At 50.6% G+C, this 22,580-nt stretch overlaps 1 protein-coding gene across 7 annotated transcripts in view; it reads right to left on the bottom strand.

The window, feature by feature from the left end:
• The window catches only part of lili (LMBR1-like protein lilipod), a 185,675-nt gene that overhangs the window by 102,021 nt on the left and 61,074 nt on the right, over positions 1 to 22,580 (bottom strand). For 4 of the 7 annotated variants that reach the window (XM_077628308.1, XM_077628309.1, XM_077628311.1 and 1 more), the window contains exons 6-7: positions 11,621 to 11,747; positions 3,905 to 3,973 (exon numbers count right to left, since the gene is read on the bottom strand). In XM_077628308.1, the coding sequence (XP_077484434.1) occupies positions 3,905 to 3,973; positions 11,621 to 11,747 (196 nt within the window). The remainder of the gene's footprint in view (positions 1 to 3,904; positions 3,974 to 11,620; positions 11,748 to 22,580) is intronic. The other 3 variants (XM_077628310.1, XM_077628313.1, XM_077628314.1) reach the window with 2 other exon arrangements.

Here is a 22,580-nt window from a genome sequence, read left to right as displayed (position 1 = left end):
TCAAAGGATAACTAGCACTTCGAGCGGCACTTGGAGTTCCTCTGCTGTTCGGCGCTTGTAAATCGAGGCGCGTCAAAAACAAAACCACGGGGCATGCAAAGCTCATAGACGCGAAGCGCCATAACAAATCGAAACTCTCCTGGCCGCCTGTGGCGCTGCCAAGCATCAGTTTTCGTTGCTTCAAACATTCAGGTTGTCTTTTGCCTGCCTTCCTTGTGTGATAAAAGTGCACTATTGGTTTTAAAACGAAACTTACTTCAATACTGATCTGCGCAACCTACCTTTGTCAGCCTCAGAGATTCGCGACACCATGTGGGATAGAAAAGTCCTCCAAAGTGGCGTCTCTTGTCCTATGGCGTCACCACGCTTGTACTTGCGAGATTGGCCTGTGGTGGCGATACCTGTATTTTGGTTCTTGCTAATTTCTACCTTACAAGAGCTTTGTTTACAGTAAGAGCGGCGTTTTTGTGATCAGGAGCTGGTATTCTACCAATACAAGCCAACTTCAATTTCTCCTCAGTGTCCCTTTAATGTCTGTTCCTAAATAGGTGAATACGATGCCCTAGTTGCGCACTGTAACATGGTTGTAACCAGAAGAATTTTGATGTGAGGTTAATTGATTGGGTACATTAACGGCAATCAAAAAAAGGCTTTTAAGCGCTGCTTCACACCCAGCTACAGCGCTGCATGACTCACTGGAATATTGTTTGTTTAGATGATAGTCAACATCGGTCAGCATATGCAATAATGGCTCATAAGAGGACAGTGTCTTCCCTCGTGTAATTCTGGAATGCCGGACAGCACTCAATCTGTTCACTTGGGAAACTATCACTCACAATTTAAGTCGGTTAGTCATGGTGTCCCTCAGGGGAATATATTGGGGCCCCTGCTGTTCAACATCTGCATAAATAATTTGGTGCAAATAGATAATGAGGTCGAATACATCATTTTTGCCGATGACACAAGTATATTTATTTCAGGAACGAATGCAGAATATTTAATACGTAGAGGAAACGATGTACTGGCGAAACTGCATGCATGGTTCAGAAGAAATGAGTTGCTCATTAACACAGACAAATCTAAAGCCGTCATATTCAGAGCTAAAAATGTGTATCTTGCGACTGACCTCACCTTAACCCTTGGTAGTAACACAATGGCAATAGTGAGTGCTGTAAAAACACTAGGCATTTATTTTAACGAATTCATGTTGTGGAACAATCATGTGGACCTGATAACCACTAAGCTAGATCGTGTTGTAGGAGCATTAAGGAAATTTCAGCGCACATTACCAACTAAAACAAAGATCGCAATATGTCATGCTCTATTCCAGTCTTATATTAACTACTATAATTTGGTGTGGGGAACCACAACGTCTACTTGTAAAAATCAACTTCTGAAATTGCTGAAGGCTGCGATGAGAACCACAGTGAATGTATCTTTCATGTCACACGTTACCTCCCATTTCTCAACATACCGCATCATTGAAATCGAAAAAATATATGAATTTCGCATTCTTAGGTCCTATAAAGTTCAGGTTAAACAAAATAATATGTTATTCAGAGACATCGCTAAAATACATGAAAAGCCCACAGTTTACACAACACAATGCCGCGAACACTGACATGTTCCACATCCACGCACAAACTACAGTTTTCAAACACTTAACTATGATTTGCCATACACATTAAATAAATTTAAAGTTGCACAACAAAATATTACGAGCTCTTCGTTTTCTTTTAAAAGCATAAAAAGCTCTTTTTCTAATGCACCTGTAAATTGATTACAAGAGTACCATTTTAAAGTGAACATATATTAATGTCTTGTATTGTTATATTTGCACAATTTTTGCTGTACTGTACTGTTTCTGGCAGATTTTTGTTATCTATTATCTTTTTACTGTGTGTGTGTGTCCTGCACTGCCGAGTATAGAAGGGATATGGGAGCTTTGTCAAGCTGTTCTTGAGCAGCTTTTACTCCCATACACCTCCAACATGTATGTAAACATGCTTGTTTGAAATAAATTCAAATTAATTAATTGCTTTCGGTCGAATTTGCTCAGTCCTGTTTGAAGGCAAACTAGTTGCTTACTTTAGGAAGTTGCTTGAAGCGAAAATTGAAAAGATGAGAAAATGTCTGTGGCTATGTGTAACGGAGGTCCTCACTTTCATTCTCAAGTATTATCCATACAGATAGCTGCCGTTACTGTACCTCGCACAGTAACGACCAATTTTGGTATGAACCCTGCCAGAACAAACACGGTCAGCAATGCCTGCAACATCAAAGCTAGACCTGCACCACGAGCTGCATGATCAGCGGGGGCTTCAACAGCGAGAACCGTCCTTCGGTATCGAGTTCGTGAGTGAAGGAGCCCAACTGCAAACGAACAATTACGTCCAGCGATTCACACATTATGAAAGCTAGACCTACATTGCGAGCAGCATTAACAGCATCGCTCAAACCATGAGAACCACCACTTTAGTATCGAGTTCGTAAGCGAAGCAGTCCAACTGCAACAAAAAAAATATGTCCAGCAATGCGCACATCCTCAAACCCACAGCGAGCAGCGTAAACGGCGGGACTCCAACAACTTAAGCAACATAAGCGCACAACCCACGTAATGTGCAGGACACCAAAGCTACACCAGCAGGGCCTAGCATAGCCAGCATAGGGGCTAAGACAAATATTGTGGTGGGGCAACCTAAAAAGAATGAAAGATAATAAGCCCCTGCCTGCATAGGGGCTAAGTCAATGAGAAGCATGGCTTTCAGAGCCTGCGAGCGAGAAAATCCATCTAACCACGCCAAAAAGCATTAACTGCGAAGAAAGACTGGAGCCGCTCGCGCTTCACACCAAATCCTCCGAAAAAACGCGACTGACAGCTGAAGAACGGTCATGTCTTGACAATGACGCGGATCCAGCACATTATTAAAGTTCACTCGGCCGATCCTGTGCAGCGAAACCTTTCAGCGGGGCGCATTGCTTCTTACGAACGGAACAATAAAAAAACTTTTCCGAATTCTTCCTCGAACGTTGCACCCGTAAGCACAATAGAAGCTCGGTATCGCCGCAGCGCCTACACACCGTCAAAGGTGAAGAAACGCTTCCCATCAAAACTCTGTCGCACAAAGAGAAAACGAAGCGTGATTTCTGCCCCGACAATGGCGCCAGCGCTTCGGAGCTGAAAAGCGCACGCTAACACGTGACCACTGCGCCTCGGCCAACAGGAGGCTCGATTAACCGGCGGCGCGCTAGGAGAGGGGAGAAGCCGGAAAGTTCAAAGCTTTTCGTTATGTTTGCTTCCTTGAGGGGCTTTAGCAACTGCGCATGCGCAGATCACCCTGAAGACTTCACAAGGTGCCAGCCAGCTGTTTGCACCCATGCCCCGTCGGAACCAGTCAGTGCATGTGCACTGGTGGTGCACAGAAGTGGACCTACGCCATGCTAAATCTCTCAACCGATGCACGCCACTGAGCGCGGTTACGGCAAGTGTGCAGCGCGGGTAGCGTGGCCGCGGACACCTGACAAGTACAGATGTGGGCACCACGGTTCCGCCTGCTCACATCTATTGACGCATGCATGCGCAGACCGGTTCTGGCATACTGCGGGAGTGCAGGCATGCGACACAGAGTCGGGACTTTGGTTCCGCGTGTGCCGTGTTGCGGTCCTGGAGTATAAATCAAGAGTTACAGAAACGTTATTCGTTCAGGACAAATACTTCCGAGATTTTGGATACCAAACATTCAGTTCAAATTGAATATCAAATATTTTATTATTCAACCGAATATTCGAAATTATCGAATATTCGCACAGGCTCACAAATTACACCTTCAGCTTCTACTAGCAGCTCCTTTCAGATGGCAGTCTCCTCCCATTAACAGCTCTTGCTGTCACGTGCAGTACTCACTTAGCAGCAGCATGACTCCGAAGCAGGACAGGCATGAGTAGAGGAAGGGCAGGTATCCCCTCCACAGGGCTGCAGCGAGGCACACATCACCAAGAGAGCTGTTACTCACAAAGTGGGTGGTTCAAGAAACATTTGTCCTGCTGCTGCCCCACCCACTGGGCCAGTCTGAGCTGTGCTTCATTCTTACTCCACCAAAGGAGCAACACATTGGACACTGGTGACACTGTTTCAACACACACAGAGAAAACATGCAAAGTGACAGTCAGTACCTACTTCATCCTGCATGCAGCAACCAGCTCTCATGAGGATCTTTAATGGCGTGTGTTGTGCATGTCTTCCTTGGTGAGGGGGGATGATTATAACATGAAAACGCTTACACAGTTTACCTTTACTTTAACCTTGGAAAAATATAATTCAATTCCAGATGCAATGACAGCATATCAGCAGTTGGTAAGGCATACCCCAGCTGTATTTAGTTGCTAACCAATAATAGCAGTAGACAATATGTCCAGGCAAGGGGCAATGATATTCTTATGCTAAACATTTTGCTTCTTGGTTATGAAACAAGAGAGGCTTGAACAACAAACAACTATTTCCTCATGTCAAGGGACTGCATGTCATGAACATGAGCCACTGCTGGCTTCCAGTTTCGTCACATGACAGCTGCCCCACAGGTGAGATGTGTAGCAAGTATGGTCAATCGAGTGCTGTAATTCATAATTTCCAGCACTTGTCAGAAGACCCAAGTCAATTTTATCTTTACTGCAATATTTATTTCAAGTGTAGGAATAATTCTGTGCCATTCTGTCAGATTTTCAGCAGTGTGCACTTTGATCGTATGCCTCATGCCATACATGTGCTAATCTGTCTCGTGCCTGACCACGTGCTTCATGCCACGCCTGTGTGTGGGGCCCCATACACAATCCAGTTGCTGCTTTGCAGCTTTTCCTTGTATTAGAAAGGGCATAAAGATTGACTTATAAACAGAAGACAGGCCCGGACAAATCATGAATTCATGTGACCAGTTCCAACTAGCCCCATTTCCTTGATCAATTCAAGCATTCCTGTTTTGTGGCTGTTCTATCTGCCACATCCTCCGTTTGTGAGCTTTCTTCTTGCATCTGTGCTAGCATCAGTTCCTCCCAGTGTTCATTTTGGCACCACCAGCTGACGTATTTAGCGCCAACGGTGCTGCTGCATTTAAGCATTTTTTTTAAAATGAATTTTATCTTGCCCTATGCAATAACCCACAATCGTGAGGGCCTTTAGCAGGGGCACTTGGAATACATCAGTAAGCGAGACAATCCAAAGTTGGGAGGATAGCCCAGCAGACACCAAGTCAAAATGCAGCTTGTGTGACCCTTGGGCACCACTGGCCACTGCCACATGGCTTCCAAGTCAGCTGTGTTGGGTTCTGTGGAAGCTACAGTGCACCAAACACAGGATCAGAAATGTCTGCAAGAGAGAATACAGGTTCCCTTTCTACATGAAGACGTGCAACCAATGGGCATTTGCTGCTCAGAGCAACAACTAGGGTTGCAAGGGAATGCATCCAACGTAGAACACAGCAAAGTGCTCTTTTTTGTTCCAAGTTGTGTACATGTACATAAAATGTGGTTTGCTGCAACATGCTTTGCACGGAGTTGTGTGTTGTTTCAAAAGTACAAAGTTTTGTGACATATGTGTGAGCAAGGTCACTTCAATAAACATTCGCAGTGTGCACACAACTTCAGTACACCTAAGATTGCCTTTACCAGGTGGTGCTTGCTGTTCAAACAGTCAATGTTAATTTCACCAACAAAGTGCAGGTGGTGAAATAAGGCAGCAGAGAGAAGTAGTGACAGGCACAAGTGAATTACATATAAGTAAAAATAAAAAAGCAAACACTGCAGTAATAAATGAGGTAAGGTGTCACTAGTGCACAGGGTTGCAACTCGTGACTGCACACAGTACAGACGAAAAAGACTAAGATGAGAGAAGGTAGTAAATAAAATACAAGGTGCTATTAACGAACTGGTTGAACTTGTATAATGATCACCCAGGTGTCTATCTATGAGCAACAGTACATCAATGCCTTGCTGACTGAAGTACTAAAAAACCTGATTCAAGCGCCAATTTTCAGAGTGCGGCCAATACACGCGATGTGTGTAAAATTTTTTTTTAAGTAAAAACACACCAATCAGGGAATGAGCGGCATTTATTCTACATTCAATCGCCACTTGCATTGTATTCCGACTCTGGGCTGGTGCTGTGCTCTGGTGCACGCTCATCCCACAAGCAGTAGCATATCATGTCCGCTGTCAACGCGCAGCCGTTGTTCCACCCTTCCATCACTTGGGAGAGCAGCTCTTCTTCCAGTTCGGGCAACTTGCATGGCTTGCCTCAGAAAGCACGCTTTTTGCAGCTTGTGTTCCTCAATGCATCCTTTTGGTTGTACCATCGTCGGACGCACTTCTTGGCTGCACTGAATTTCCTGCTCGCCGCACGCCTGCCGTGTTCGAGAGCAAACTCCCAGCCATGTAGCTATTAAGGCGCTTGCCCACCGTGCTGAAATTGCAGCGCTCCGCAGCACACAAAAGCCACAACTCTTGTGCCTTTGACAGCCACCCCATAAAAAACTGGAGCTGGTGATGCTGGTGCCAACAGCGATAGCAGAAGCTCGCGGCAGAACAAAAAGTTGACAATGATGATGATGACCTGTACACGTGCATGGCCTCCACGATAAAGTGCACCATTGCTCCCGGCTGGAGCTGATCGCAGAGGCCACGGCACGTGCATTTCGAAGCCTATTCCTGCCTGGGTTGTGGAAAGTTCGGGTCCAGGTCTTACACAAATCTTTTTTTTTTTCATATTTTCCTTAAGAAGACATATGTCCTTATGTCATATGTCCTTAAGAAAATTTTCCTTACACGTGATTATACGGTAATACGAGGTTTTTTTCCTGATTTCAGCCTGTCAAATTTCCATTTCGTGTTATATGCACATCCAAACATTTTTGCCAAAACCCACAGTTCCAGTTTTGTTATTATCAGATTAAAGAATTAAATTGGTCTAGTTAGTGCTTTTGATCCACAGACTGTCCTGTGTGTTTCTGCTCTCTGTCCTCTGTGTGTATTTTAACGCTAGTAATATGTCGCAGTCTGTTATTGTCGGGTGCCACCACCCCCATGGTTCGAGTGAGACAAGGCGCTATCTAGCAGTGATGTAGGTCGGTAGTTTCATTTTCAATGCCAGCTCACTACGCTGACATAACCTTGCGACGCCTAGGACAGTCACACTTCCTATGGTATCGGGACCGCGAAAGCACTCCTCGGCTGCTTTTAAAAGGAAAGTAACCGCAGCTGTGGAAAGCATCCCTGTTGCACCAAGCGCTGTTACATGGTCTGGACGAGGTACGGAGCAGTTACTTCTGCTGGAAACGGGCCTCTCCAGCTTCGCTGGGCAGTTGGATCACGGACACTTGAGCCAGCATTCCCGAGGAGCTCGCCCGTTGTGATTTTAAGAGATGTGAGATATCAAACACGCTTGACAGTACCGAAGATGTGTTTCTATGGAAAGATATCTCTGACAAGACCCTTTCAGAATACATTACACCCAACGATGGCTATAGCTAAAGCTCTGACTACAGGCACTTCTGAAGCGTGAGCGCCTGCACACCCGCGTGTATGCTGAAACCGGCCTGTGCATGCTCACGGGCGCAGGAAACGAGTAGGCGGGAGCGCGGCGCCCAGATCTACATTTCCCAGATGCTTGGCGCCTGCACTAAACATGTGGTATCCAGCGCGCCGCCATACACAAATAATCTGAAGACATTCGGCTTTCGCGACTTCTGGAATGCCTTCAAACTGACTGCCTTCCCTTACTTGAACTAAACAAGAATGAAAACATTTTTTCCATTTTTGCTATCCAAAATTACACCTTGTATTGCATGCAGGTTTTTATGGCAGTTAAATAATTTAGGTAGGATACAACTTGTCCACTGCCAACTGTATTGTACTGTACTGTGCTTGAAAATGGTACTTACTATGGAGTTGGTGTCGATATGGATAAATGCTTTGAGTTCTTTTAATAGGTAAAAAGGATTCCAGTTTCCTGTGCATTGCATTTTTATAGCAGTTTTTTATGATTAAGGTGATACACATTTATGATTACAGGCATCTGTAACTTTAGGTATTTTAAGTTCCTTCAAAAATTCTGCTGCATGCTATTGAATATAGACATTCTGTACCGCTCACACGGCTTTCATTTCTAAAACAATCAATTCATCAAGGTTTTTTGCTGACATATTTCGCCGAACTGATGCCCAGTAAGTAAGGTATGAATAGAAAGCAGAAGTGCATATGAGTTTTTTTATGGTGACAGGAAGCACGTAGAGTTAATTTTGTCCCAGAACTTGTTTTCTGAGAAAATTACTCCTGTTTTAACACTTTTTCGACCGTGATTATGCAGGGGCCTAATGTAACGTTTTTGGGCAATTTTAATCCATAATCTTCTGTGCAAAAAAAAAAAACAGTTTGTTTTTGATTCATTTAAGACTAAGTTATTGTTGGCAAACCAATCCTGAATCCCATAACATGCAGAGCTTGCCCATCTCAAAATACTTTCCAAATAATTTCGTTCCATGTATACGGTGCAGTCACCTGCATAAACAAAAAACCTGCAAGGAGTACAGGCTGTTGGAACATCATTTATATAATAAAGAAAAAATTTACAGGACGGTTACCACTGTTTAATGCGAGATTCAGTGGCACCTGATAAGGTGTTTACACTTTCCAATATGTTGTGGTAGAGACTATGAAAGCAACCTCAGTTCTAAGGTGCTCAAGGAGCCAATGATCCTCTCCTCGAACGAACGGAGCGTTTTGCAGCAGCTGGGACCGTGCTACACTCTCGCCATACCTTCCTTCTAAAGTAACCCTCCTCCCCCCTCTAGGGTATTACCTTCCAGTTGGTTCCCATGGCAACCATGTACCAGTTGCACCTTGTCATGCTCTAGACACACCCTCCCCTCCTTCCGCGGTGACCATCTTCTGGATGGTTGTAACCATCTTCTGGTCATGCCTTCTCATGCTCTAGCCACACCCTCCCCTCCTTCCACGGTAACCATCTTCTGGACGGTTGTAACCATCTTCTGGTCATGCCTTCTCATGCTCTAGCCACACCCTACCCCACTTCCACGGTAACCATTTTTTGGTCATGCCTTCTCATGCTCTAGCCACACCCTCCCCTCCTTCCACGGTAACCACCTTCTGGTCATGCCTTCTCATGCTCTAGCCGCACCCTCCCCCACTTCCACGGTAACCATCTTCTGGTCATGCCTTCTCATGCTCTAGCCACACCCTCCCTTCCTTCCACGGTAACCATCTTCTGGTCATGCCTTCTCATGCTCTAGCCACACCCTCCTCCACTTCCACGGTAACCATCTTCTGGTCATTCCTTCTCATGCTCTAGCCACACCCTCCCCCACTTCCACGGTAACCATCTTCTGGTCATTCCTTCTCATGCTCTAGCCACACCCTCCCTTCCTTCCACGGTAACCATCTTCTGGTCATGCCTTCTCATGCTCTAGCCACACCCTCCTCCACTTCCACGGTAACCATCTTCTGGTCATTCCTTCTCATGCTCTAGCCACACCCTCCCCCACTTCCACGGTAACCATCTTCTGAACGGTTGTAACCATCTTCTGGTCATGCCTTCTCATGCTTTAGCCACACCCTCCCCTCTTTCCATCCACGGTAACCATCTTCTGGATGGTTGTAACCATCTTTTGGTCATGCCTTCTCATGCTCTAGCCACACCCTCCCCTCCTTCCATGGTGACCATCTTCTGGACGGTTGTAACCATCTTCTGGTCATGCCTTCTCATGCTCTAGCCACACCCTCCCCTCCTTCCACGGTAACCATCTTCTGGACAGCCGTAACCATCTTCTGGCCATGCCTTCTCATGCTCTAGCCACACTCTCCCCCACTTCCACAGTAACCATCTTCTGGTCATGCCTTCTCATGCTCTAGCCACACCCTCCCCCACTTCCACGGTAACCATCTTCTAGACGGTTGTAACCATCTTCTGGTAATGTCTTCTCATGCTCTAGCCAGACCCTCCCCCACTTCCACGGTAACCATCTTCTAGACGGTTATAACCATCTTCTGGTCATGCCTTCTTATACTCTAGCCACACCCTCCCTTCATTCCATGGTAACCATTTTCTGGACGGTCGTAACCATTCTCTGGTCATGCCTTCTCATGCTGTAGCCACACCCTCCCCTCCTTCCACGGTAACCATCTTCTGGACGGTTGTAACCATCTTCTGGTCATGCCTTCTGATGCTCTAGCCACAAGCTCCCCTCCTTCCCCTGTAACCATCTTCAGGATGGTTGTAACCATCTTTTGGTCATGACTTCTCATGCCCTAGCCACACCCTCCCCTCCTTCCATGGTAACCATCTTCTGGACGGTTGTAACCATCTTCTGGTCATGCCTTCCCATGCTCTTGCCATAAAGCCTCCTTCTGTGGCAACCACCGACCGGTTGCGCATTCCATACCTTCCTCCTTCCAGGGTTAGGGATACATCCCCTCTCCCGCACCCTAAAGCAGTAGCCACCTTCCGAATGGTTCCTGTGGTAACCACCTACTAGTTACGCATTTCTTCTTTCCATCACTCATGGTAACCACTCCCTGAGTGGCTCCTAGGGCAAAGCACCCAACGGTTATGCCGATGACCATGAAAGACTACGACCGACTAATATGATGTGAAACCCAGGAATAGGGGCTTCACAGCTGTCGCTGTAAAAATAAAGACAACAAAAATAGTTAGAACTACAGAGTTCCCCTTAAACGAGAGAGAGGGTGGCCAAGCAAGTGTGTGAAAAAATCTTATTCCTAAAGGTCTGCTAAAGCCGTGCCTCTCATGGCGGGGCTTTTGCAAGCAAGCTGAGGTGTGCCAAGACGTGGATCCCCGAGGCCAGGCATTCGCTTGACACGAGTGCTTCTCACGGCATCCTGTTGTGTCTGGACACGACGAGTATGAATCGAGTGGCAGGATAAGAAAGGCTCCTCTTCAGCTGCCAGACAAACATGCTTGAAAGAACCACTGAGTGTAGTTTCCCTCCTCTACGTCCCTTAAGGAGGCACAGGGGCCCAAAAATCGCGAATACATTTTTTTTTTTCAAAAACGGCATTTTCAAAATCTGCACCTTATCTTATACATTTCCTCGAACTTAGTCATTCCCTGGGTCAGTACTTTCGCTGTAATTTGACTTTATAATGTGCAAACGAACTCGTCTGTTTTTTTTTCCTTTCCTACTCAAAACACAAATTTCTGTCTGTTTGGTAGTTTACAAGGAGGATATCTTTGGATCTAGAGCAGATAAAGCAATAATTTTATTGCAGCATGCTGCAAAGTGATTAAAGTATACAATGTTGGGAACAGATTTCTTGATCTGTGCTTGAAAATTTTTTTTAGCACTCTAAACTGCTCGTCAACCAGTCCTCTCTACATAGAACTTGAATGAGTTGTAAAATAGCTAATACTGGCTTAATCAACAAAGTACTTCCTACATTGTATTCTTTATCATGTATATTATCTAGTCACAAATTAATAGTAGTTTTATGATCACTATATTTGAAATCAGCATACAAAACTGATTAATAATGTGCATTTTCACTGAATTTAGTCCAAAAATTTAGTCCCTGTTCCCCCTTAATCCCTTGTACGCACCGAACAGGGAGTGGATGCTGGCACGGCCATAGTCCAGGATGGCTGACAGCAGGAAGGTCATGCCAAACAGCAGTGCTGCCACCAGCATCAGCACCAGGAAGGTCTCGTAGAGGCGCGAGATCAGCCCCTGTGATAACCAGGAATCAACTTTGCCACCCGACTTTTGCTTGCCCTGTATTGCATGGACCTTGGTATAGCAGATGAACATCCTTAACTTGCCTGATCCACTATGCTCTATTTAAAGGGACACTGAGGAAAACACTATAAAATTTTTTTGTTAGCAAAATCTTATAGCTCGGCATTTTATGGCTTTGTTGCCGCTTGTCCGGGAGCGAAAGATGCATTTATTTCAAAGAAATTTGGATTCGAAGCTGAAAAAGTCTTTCCCGCTGCTCCGATTCAAACTCGAGAACTCTTATGACGTCACGGAGAACTCTTATGACGTCATAGGACGGAGTGACATGAAACGTGACGTAAACGCAGACTCCGTGATTTCTGGTGGCTAGCAGTGCGGTCTAGCAGCTGCCGAAATGTAAGCTTCCTCCGCCACATGTTGAAGGCACCTATTGGGGGTCACTACCGTCGCTTCATTTATGTTTGCACCGGCATCTTGCCAGCGTTACGATGGATCCCGTTCCCGAACCCGACGACGTAGTTCTCGCAAAAACTCCGGCCTGCATTTTAGCGACCTCAGCCCCACAGAACGAGCGATGCTTTTGAGGGAGCACAGTTAGGTTAGGCGCCGGCGGGTCATTTTCCCCTTCCGCCCTGAGCAGCCGTTGCAAACTAAATATCATAACCCCAGTGCGGGGAGTCCCGAGGAGCCAGGACAACGTCAGCGCGTTGCGCCCATCGGTGACTGACCGAGGCTTTGGGGCCAACGGATTGTGATTCCTTGAATGGCGCGGTTGCACGGTGCAGCAGGCGGCGTCGAAGTCTCCCACGGTTGCAAGGACCAAGTTATTTATTTATTTTTTTGCCACAAAAAACGGATGGGTGCCCAAGGGCGGTCGCGTTTAAAGTTGGCAGCTTGAAACTAAAGCCGACGCACGACGCTTCAACGGCTTCCGCTAGATCCAACGGGTCCACTGGATCGAGCTCTCTCGCCCACTTGCATGTACCTTCAGATGTGTGCTGTGAATGGATTAAATTAGCCGAGAGCTCGAAAAGAACAGCTCTGCCCAACTGCCGAAGCTATTGAATTATGTCACAACGCACACCTCGCCGCGGAGCCGAATCAGTCTGGCCGGGCCGGCGGCTGCTGGCACACTCGGCGCGAAATAGAGACATGCTCCAAGTCTCCGTCAGTGCGGTCAGAGTGCGCCGAAGCCGCCGAACGCATCGGCGGTCAAGCGCAGTTGGAGTACAGACGGTCTCACTTTGGTCGACGTGACGTCGCCACGCAGCGCGCACGCTATGCCGGAGCATAAACGCGCCTTAACAGAGCCTGTGCTTAACTGCTAACCAACGTATTCGGTGGGGGCATCTATGGGAGCCACTGAAACCCCCGCCCACTCACTGAATAAAAAAAAAATCCTGTGCCGAGGCTCGGACTCGAACCAGGGCCTTTGGCGTTTGAGGCGGAGACGCTACCACTCCGCCGCGACGGCTTAAGGTATAACCATCAATAAAGGCGCATCTAGTAAATGCACTCTTCCGATGCAGAAATCTCCGCGCTTTCGCTACGTATATCCTGGCCTAACAGAGCTAGGCCATCAGCAATTTTTCTTAACTGCCTTGTACCCTGTCTCCCGTCCTTAATAAACGATTTCCGTTAAGTAGTTTGAAGTTGACTGGCACAGCCAAGAATGTTACGACGGGTGAGCGTGCGTAGACACAAGTGCTCTTTTTTGATGGATTTTGATCTGCTGGGGGACTTGTAAGCGGACAACAAAGGTAAATGCTTTAATGAGATCATTGCAGTCTACCGTCCGCCGAACTCAGGGGACGTTCGGTCTTTAGGAAGGAGGAGTGTAGGAGTTTCGGAGTGCCGTACCCTTCCCGGGCCGCCGAGGCGCACCGTGGAGACGCAGGAAAGCGGACGCTTTCCTCCTTTCCCACAGGCGAGTAGGCAGAAGGTCTGCTCGAGAGCGCTGCGCCGCCTCCTTCCTCAAAAACCGGTCGCAAGCGCGCACCGCCAGGCGCCGCCGGAGCGGCCGCTGATTGACCGAATGTGACAACGGGCAAGTGCGCCAAGATCGGCAGGAACCGGCCATGGCCGAGGGAGACTTCAGCGAGCCGCGACAGCGAGAGGACGTCAGGTAATTACCTCCCTTCTTCCCTCTTTGTTGTCGCCATCTTGCCCCGTCAGCCGCACGACCAAGCCAGACGGCAAGGGTCGCAGATCAAGATTCAAGCAGCCAGCGACTTGGGAGAACCCAATAAACGTTTGGCCCCCGGCAAAGCGTCCTGTTCCGTGCTGTGTTTACTTCGAATTTCCGCCGGGCCGCTGTGAGAACGGCCGCGTGTAGTGTGCGATACTGGGAGAGCAGAGTTCACGGCCTAGACCTCAAAGGAGGCTCGACGGCTTAGTAAGAACCCCCACAACTGGCGCCTCAACGTGGTTCTCACGCGCAGACGCGCTTGAGCAACTCGCTCCCGGCGAACATGGCGGATCCGCTGTTTGCACTGCCTGATCTGATGTGGCTCACAGAGCTCGACCAGGGGCCTAGGGAACACCCTGCCCCAGGCACTTCAGCAGCGGACACAGCTCAAAGGACGGGAGGACATACCGTCGCAGGCGCGACGTACGCAACACCGTGGACGCCGGAAAACTCCGCCAGATGCCACGGCACGAGCACGCCAGGCCTTGGTGCTCACCCATCATCGGCGCGTGCCGCCTGGGAACAGGCGAGCATATCGCCCTCCGTCTCACACCTGCAAAACGGCACAACTGAGACCGCGCCACACGCGACGAGGTCACCGCTCATGATGGCTCCTGACAGCGAGACACCCGCAAACGCGGCAAATCTCGCCGAAGTTCTGGCCAGCACGTTACAGCATGCGCTGCAATCCGCACAGCCCAGCCCACGGATCGGAACTCTGGTCCCCAAGTACAGTGGCTACAGCGATCAAACGAGCACTAACCACTTTTTGCTGGCTCTCCACCAGTACAGCAGACAACAGGAACGAGTGAGCGTGATATGCTTCAAAGATTGATCCCTGTTGCGCTCGTTGATCAGGCCGCTCGGTGGCACCGGTTGGTCGGCCACACCGCGAGCACGATGGCCGATTTCCGCAGGATGTTCAGGGAGTTCCTTATGACTACCAGCTGCGGGTGCGGCGGGAGTTGGAGCTGCGCACGCAAGCCCCTGATGGATCTCTGGTCGAGTACGTCAGGGCGATGCAGGAGCTGTACGACTACGTCGATCCCAGAGCTTCGAACGCGGAGCGAGTGGAAGGTGTAGTCCGACAGAGCCGCCACACGTTTGCTCTCTAACTGCAGGGAAATCGCTGCGGAGACTTGAACGAGCTAGCCGTGGAAGCGCGCCGGGTACAAGCCAAAATCTCGGCAGCCCGCGCGTACCGGCCCCCATCACCTCCATCGGAATCTCTGGAGCCCAGCTGCGCCTGGAATGGCAGCACCCGCCCATGAGGCGAATACGCTCGGGCACTGGCTCAAGGTGTGCTTTTCGAAGTCTCAGATCCTGCCTTGGATCCCTACACATACGGGCTCGGGGCAACAGAGGGCACACGGCCGGGAGTCTGGTCAGCCTCTCGCCAACCACCCGACAGACATTACCAAGGTCGGTGAAACGATTGCGAAGAGATTACGCCTCCAGACGGACAGCGTCACCGGGTGGAAATGCCGGCTCGGAATGCGCTCACGGATGGCCGTGCACGAGAGCAGCCTCGTCTGTCACTGCCCAATGCACGGAACTCTGTGCGCTGTTTCAGCTGTGGCCAAGCGGGTCACATTGCACGGGCGTGCCCTACCGGGGCGGGAAACGAGGCAGGCCGCCGCTAGTGGCGCCGGCGGCCGTGGCGGAACCAGGCGATGCAGCCGCAATCGCGGCCCCTTCGCTGTTCAGGGTCGGAACACTGAGCAGTATGTGTGCTCCATCCATAGAACTTGCAATCGCAGGATTTACGTTCAAAGCACTGCTCGACACTGGCACGAGCACGTCGCTCATAGGAGACGAGGTCGTCTCTCATCTGGGACGAAAGGGCATACAGCTGCGAAAGCGCAACGTGCCCCACCAACTCGCGCGTGGAGAGGCGTGTTCCGGCGGTGATGCGCGCCTTGTCGTGTGCTGGAATCAGCGTAAACGACAACACCGCTTCATTCACCTGCCTGGACTCACGGTCCCCGCCATTTTCGGTCGAGATTTCTTGGCAAAATCGGGAATCGTAGTTGACATCGGCAATGACGGCTACCGGGAAAGCCCATTCGCGGCACTCAAGCCGTTCGCTACCGCGCCCGCCGCGACTGCTCGGATGTCAAACACCGAAGTGGAGAGGAGGAATGCCTCCCGAGAGAACAACGCTCCCCCCCAGCCGCTGGAGTCAGTAGCAGCGGCCTGTCCCCAACCCCGCGTTTTTTGTGCGGACAAGGACGCCAAATTACACGGTCTCCTCGCAAATGAGGGTGACTTGACGGAGCGTGAGCGCGGCTGCATATTCTCCTTGTCAAGCGACTTCGAGGAGATATTTACGGACCGCCCCGGCTGCATGCAACTAGTGCAACAACGCATCGAAACAGGGGACACACAGCCTTGGAAATCCAATCCCAGACTGGTCAGCCCCGCCAAACGGCAGGCGATTGAGGCGGCGCTGCAAGAGCTGCTCGATGCAGGCATTGTCTGCCGCTCAACGAGTCCCTGGGGGTTCCCAGTCATACTCATCCCCAAAAAGGACGGTAGCTCGCGCTTGTGCGTGGACTACAGGCGATTGAATGCAGTCACACAGAAAGATGCATACCCCTTCCCAAGCATTGACGATATCGTCTCAACCCTCGGCGGAGCGAGGTATTTTTCTACTCTGGACGCTAGCAAGGGCTGTCTCCAGGTAGAGATACGACCAAGCGACGAGTGCAAAATGGCATTCACATGCCACAGGAGTCTCTACGAGTTCCTTAGGATGCCCTTCAATTTGTCCGGAAGCCCGAGCACCTTTCAGCGGCTGATTGACCGTGTGCTCAGCGACGCCAAATGGCATCACGCCCTCGCCTACCTGGACGATATCGTCATCTACTCCCGTACCTTCGAGGAGCACCTCGATCATCTCGGGGATATCTTGAGAAAGCTCAGAGAAGCAGGTCTCACACTCAACCCCGCCATAGCGCAGCTGTGCAGAGCGGAAGTGAGCCTACTCGGCTACCGCGTGCGGCGCGGAGAGGTGTCCCCAGACCCAGAGAAGCTTCGCTCGATCCTGGAATTTCCAGCGCCGAACAATGTGAAGGCCGTGTGCCGCTTTCTCGGGATGGTCGACTACTACCGCCAGTTCATTCCTAACTGCATACGCCTGCAAGCCCCCCTGACAAAGCTGCTAAGGAAGGCAGCCCCATGGGAATGGGGAAAGGAAGAGCAGACAACTTTTCGTCAACTGGCTCAGGCCATCGCCGACACCGCGTCACTGAAACTGCCAGACCTAAACAGGCCATTCGTGATCCAGACAGATGCCTGCTATTTCGGAGTGGGCGCAGTGTTACTCCAGATGAGGACGAACAACTCCGACCCGTGGCATTTGCCAGCCGTGCGCTGACGTCGGCCGAGCGCAACTACTCAGTGACAGAGAAATAATGCTTGACAATCATCTACGCACTACGAAAATTCGTGATGTACGTAGAAGGAACCAAGTTCACGGTCGAAACCGACCACATGGCATTGACATGGCTAACCCGCCTTCGTGAGCCGAGCGGAAGGCACGCGCGCTGAGCCCTGATGCTACAGCGCTTCGAATTCGAAGTGCGGTACTGAAAAGGGGCCACAAACATGGTTGCTGACGCGCTGTCGTGCGTGCCGGTGAATGACCTCTCCCCAGGCGGTGAAGAGGAGAAGCCGCCGCAGCAACTTCCCCACGAGTCGGGAGAGTGTAGCCGAGGGGATAACGATCTCGCTCAATTGCACGCGCATTTCGTTGATGTGCAGGTCCCCATCGTGCGGGCATTCAGCAGAGAAGAGCTTATCAAGGCTCAGCAGGAAGTCACGACCAGCCAGTCTTTGTGAAGAGACAGACCACCCGACGAATCTAGTCAAAGGGCGCCCGGGAACCGCAGCGAATGCGGAAGGCGCGAGCTCTAGTGCAGCTTGCAGTGCTGCGAGTGAGCTGGAGAGTTTCCTCCTTGATGCTAACGGAGCTTTGCTGAAATACGTGCCAGGCAAAGAGGACTAAAATGAGTGCTTAAAAGCCGTCATCCCGCACCAGCTCAGGCAAGCTGTGATGCAGCATTACCACAATGCGGACGGTCATGGGAGTGCGCCAAAGACACGGAAGAAACTGTGTCGGTTCACTACCTGGCCTGGAATGAAGGTTGAAGTGCGCAAATACGTACAAACCTGCTATGTCTGTCATAAGAGAAAGCCAAGATGGGGAAGGCCACCCGGCTTGCTTCAGCCGATAGTGAGCACAAAGCCATGGGAAATCATGGCGTGCGACCTGATCGGACCGCTGCCGTGCAGCAAAAGAGGGCACAGATTTGTGCTGGTGGTCACTTGCCACTTCAGCCGGATCGCTGAACTCTATCCGCTGCGAAAAGCCACTACGAAGAAAATCCTGGCGAGAATCTCAGGATTATTCTGCCGTTTTGGATTCCCCGACCGGTTGATCACCGACAATGCATCGTACTTCCCGTCAAAGGTTTTTCATGACACGTGTGCAGCAATGGGAGTACGGCAGCAGAAAACGACGTGCTATCATCTACAGTCCAATGTGACAGAGCGTCGCAATCGCGATGTGAAACCTTTGCTCGGGGCATACGCCCGGACGCACAGCGACTGGGACGAGCTATCACCTTCGCACTACGAACGAGCGAAAACCGCTCTACGAGCTTCACGCCGGCTTTCCTGATGTTCAGGAGGGAGTTACAGACACCAACGGACACTGTCCTTGCCAAAAGGAGGGATGCTGCTCCAGCCGAGACGGCAGCTGCCGACTACGCGCGGCGTGTGCGAGAACGCATAGAAAACGCAGTGAAGGAGGCCAGCTGCAATCGCGAGAGAGCCAGGGCGAGCCAGAAGGCGGCCTATGATCGAGCGCATCGGGACTTGGAATTCCAAGTGGGAGATTTAGTTCTCAAACGCAACCACGCTCAGCGATGCGAGCACGGGATTAGCGGCAGGCCTCGCGCCCAAATGGGTCGGCCCATTCATCATTGCTGAGAAGCTGTCACCACTTAACTACAAGCTGAGGAGTCCGAACTCGGCTCGACTCAGCGGGCCCATCCATGTAGGGGAGCTAAAAAGGTACTTCCAAAGGGAAGTCGCCGTGGAGAGGGAGGCTCCGGCCACGCGAAATCGCAGGGAAAGGTCGCTGACCCTCGGAGCTGACCCGCTGAGCTCGGAGTTCACGGCCTAGAGCTCAAAGGAAGCTCGACGGCTTAGTAAGAACCCCCACAAGACGCGAAGCGCCTTAATAAATCGAAACTCTCCTGGCCGCCTGTGGCGCTGCCAAGCATCGGTTTTCTTTGCTTCGAAAATTCAGTTTGCCTTCTTTCTACCTTCCTTGTATGATAAAAGTGCACTATCGGTTTTAAAACAAAACTTGCTTCAATACTGAACCACGCAATCTTCCTTTGTCAGCCTCAGAGATTCACGGCCCCATGTAGGAAGAAAATTCCTCCAAGGTGGCGTCTCTTGTCCTGTGACGTCACCATTCTTGTACTTGCGAGATTGGCCTGTGGCGGCGATACCTGTATTTTGGTTCCTGCTATTTTCGACCTTACAAGAGCTTTGTTTTCAGTAAGAGCGGCGTTTTTGTGATCAGGAGCTGATATTCTATCGATACAAGCCAACTTCAATTTCTCCTCAGCGTCCCTTTAAGACTCTCACCTGTCTTTTTCCTTTTCCTTCTAACAGCTTGCTATGGTGACCACAACTTAATTTGATGCACTTTTGCAAGCCTCCAAGGCTGAGCCTCGTAGGCAAGCACTGGTAAGTGCTACTCCGAGAGCAAGTGATAAAGATCACTAATTCAGCCCCCGCTAATTCACAAATCCGGCTAGTTCAAACTGCCCCCTCCATCCTGGCTAATTTGCACGTAAGCCTATGGCGTCGTGTGCTCACTAATTTGGGCATGGCGGGCCTCCCATGGGTTAATTCAAACAGCCTTCCGAAGGGGAGCCATGCCCAGGCATGACTGACATGGATCGTTGAAATAGCCCTGTCTGTTCTGTGCTGTAGAGCACCTCTGTCACTGCTGTGCAATGGCGCACGTGACGATGAATAGACAGCCCCGTCTTCAAAAACAGTCCATCACTTTCCTGAGCCTCGCACCAGCCCACAGCAATGGTAGCTCGACCAGCCAGCATCAGACAGCCAACTGACATTTCAGACACTGATTGGCGCATCTATGGCATTTAGTTTTTGCTTCAATGTTGCTGCGTTGTTTTCTTCCTTTCCGTCCTTGCGGTTCCATTCTGCCAGTGCGCCAACACTGCACGCTTGTCACATGCTGTTTGTTTGAGCAGTGGAGCCTCCTCACAGACGACGATGTCACTTGTGGGAGGTGTAATGCAGTAGCGTTGAACGCCACCGCGTCGCGACAAAGGATGTCAAGTAGGCCCTTATGATTTTCAAGCAGTTCTAGTTTGACACTATTGCCGCCAATATTTGCAGTGTTTGTTCGTTTTTCAAAATCTGCCGCGACACCACCTTATCGCTTTGTTTGCGACGCAAGACGCGACTAGATTTATCTCGATTGATCGCAGCCAGGCAAAGCTGATTCTACGTTGTTCCGGAATGTTCTAGTAACTTTGCGCCCTTTATCTCGAATGTTCGCTATCAGCTTTAAATTGAGCACGGCCGACAGCGGCGGGCATTCTGTTCGACGACCGCCGAGCACTCTTGTCGCTTCGCCGCCGCCGAGTGATTCAGTCCAATTTGGGTGCAAGTCAGCCCAATAAACAGTTCTTTTAGAAGATCCTTTCGTCCGTCTTCATCGCTGCTTCGACTGCCGTCACCACCACGCGACATCTGGTGGAGGTGCTGGGTAGCCTTCCATGTTCCGGACGCCCCCTTCAAGTCGTGAAGCCAGCCCTGAGCGCTTCGCACCCGAGGATGAACCAGCAGCTCAGCGAGCCAGCCGACGTCTCCAGGGAGAGGAGCCTGAGTTTGGGAAACTGCCGGACCGCACCAGACAGCGAAAAGACGATGCTACCAGCACTGCAACCTCGCCAAAGATGTCGACACCGATCATACTGCAGCAGCCGCGGGTGCCGCCAACTTTCAATGGATCCCTAGGCGAAGACCCTGAAGAATGGTTGGACCGATTTGAGCGCGTGGCGTCATTCAACAAGTGGGATGATGCGGCAAATATTGGACACGTTTTTTTCTCATCGGATGGCTCCGCACGCACGTGGTACGAAAACTACGAGTCGTCCCTTACGACATGGGAGCTATTCAAGAGAGAACTATTGAAGGTATTCACCAGTGTCGTGAGGAAAGAAAGAGCCGAACGACTCCTCGAGTCCAGGATCCAGCTTCCGAATGAGCCAGTCCGCAGTTACGTCGAGGAGATGAAGCGCCTATTTCGCCGCGCCGATCCCGGGATGACCGAGGAAAAGAAAGTTCAGTTTTTAATGCGCGGCGTAAAAGAACAACTCTTTGCAAGCCTCGTCCGCCAGCCGCCAAAAACAGTCGATGAGTTTATGCAAGAAGCCTGCACGATTGAGAATACCCTCGACGTTCGAGCTCGGCAGTACAATCGCCCTTCCTCTGCCTGTGCAATCCGTTCGGACACGGCGGCCACCACCAGCGACAGCTTGCGGGAAGTTATCCGCGAAATCGTACGAGAGGAGCTACGCCGATTACTGCCATCTTCCCCACAGCCACAAGCAGCGACTCTGATGGATGTGGTACGGGAAGAAGTGCAACAGGCACTTGGCACCCCGACGGCCACAGAACCCCAGGCCATGACCTACGCCGCTGCAGTAAGTACTGCTCAGCCCCAGCGACAACCCCCACGTCCTCCCCGAGATGAGCCAATCGTTCCACAACGCCGCCTCCCAGCCCCCGCCCGCCCAGCCTATGACCGACGCTCAAGCCCCAGGAAATGCGACGCCTGGAGGACTTCCGACAACCGGCCGTTGTGCTTCCATTGCGGTGAGGCCGGCCATATTCTTCGTCACTGCCCGTACCGACGTATCGGTCTTCGAGGATTTGCCGTTAACGCCCCACGACCACGCTTCGGACAACGTCCGCACGAAATCGACGAGTACCTGCGTCGAGAAGAGTACACGCCGAACCGCTTTTCGCGCTAACCATCGCCATCAACCTCGCGCTTTGCGTCGCCACGCCGCAGCTACGCAGCCGCGGTACGAGGAAGGTCTCCCAGCCCCCGTAGGGGAAACTAAAGGCAGCAACCTCTGGAGGTGAGGTTGCTCACGAGCTAAACGCCGAAGATCCTCCACCGACCACGTCCCATGAAGACGATGCACCCGCGACGCCGCATGAAGAACCGACACTCGCTGCACCGACGCCGCACACAATGAGAACCTCGACCACGACGCAAGCTACCTTGAAATCGACGCCGCCACCCAGAGGAGCTTCGACCACACGCCCAACCCGTGACTCGCATACGCGACGAAGCCGTGACCCGACGCCGAGAGCGACATGCAATGCAAGAGCCAGGACCTCCGACCTAGAAGTGACAATCGACGGCCGGAAAGTCACCGCTCTAGTCGACACAGGAGCCGATTACTCGGTGATGAATGGAACATTCGCTGCGCAGCTCAGAAAAGTCACAACGGTTTGGGACGGCCCACAAATTCGCACCGCTGGGGGCCACCTCATTACGCCATCAG

This window comes from Amblyomma americanum, chromosome 6 (genome assembly GCF_052857255.1).
Source record: "Amblyomma americanum isolate KBUSLIRL-KWMA chromosome 6, ASM5285725v1, whole genome shotgun sequence".
NCBI classification, from domain to species: Eukaryota; Metazoa; Arthropoda; class Arachnida; order Ixodida; family Ixodidae; genus Amblyomma; species Amblyomma americanum.
Note: the sequence above shows the minus strand (reverse complement) of the source record. Positions and strands in the feature narration are given on the sequence as shown.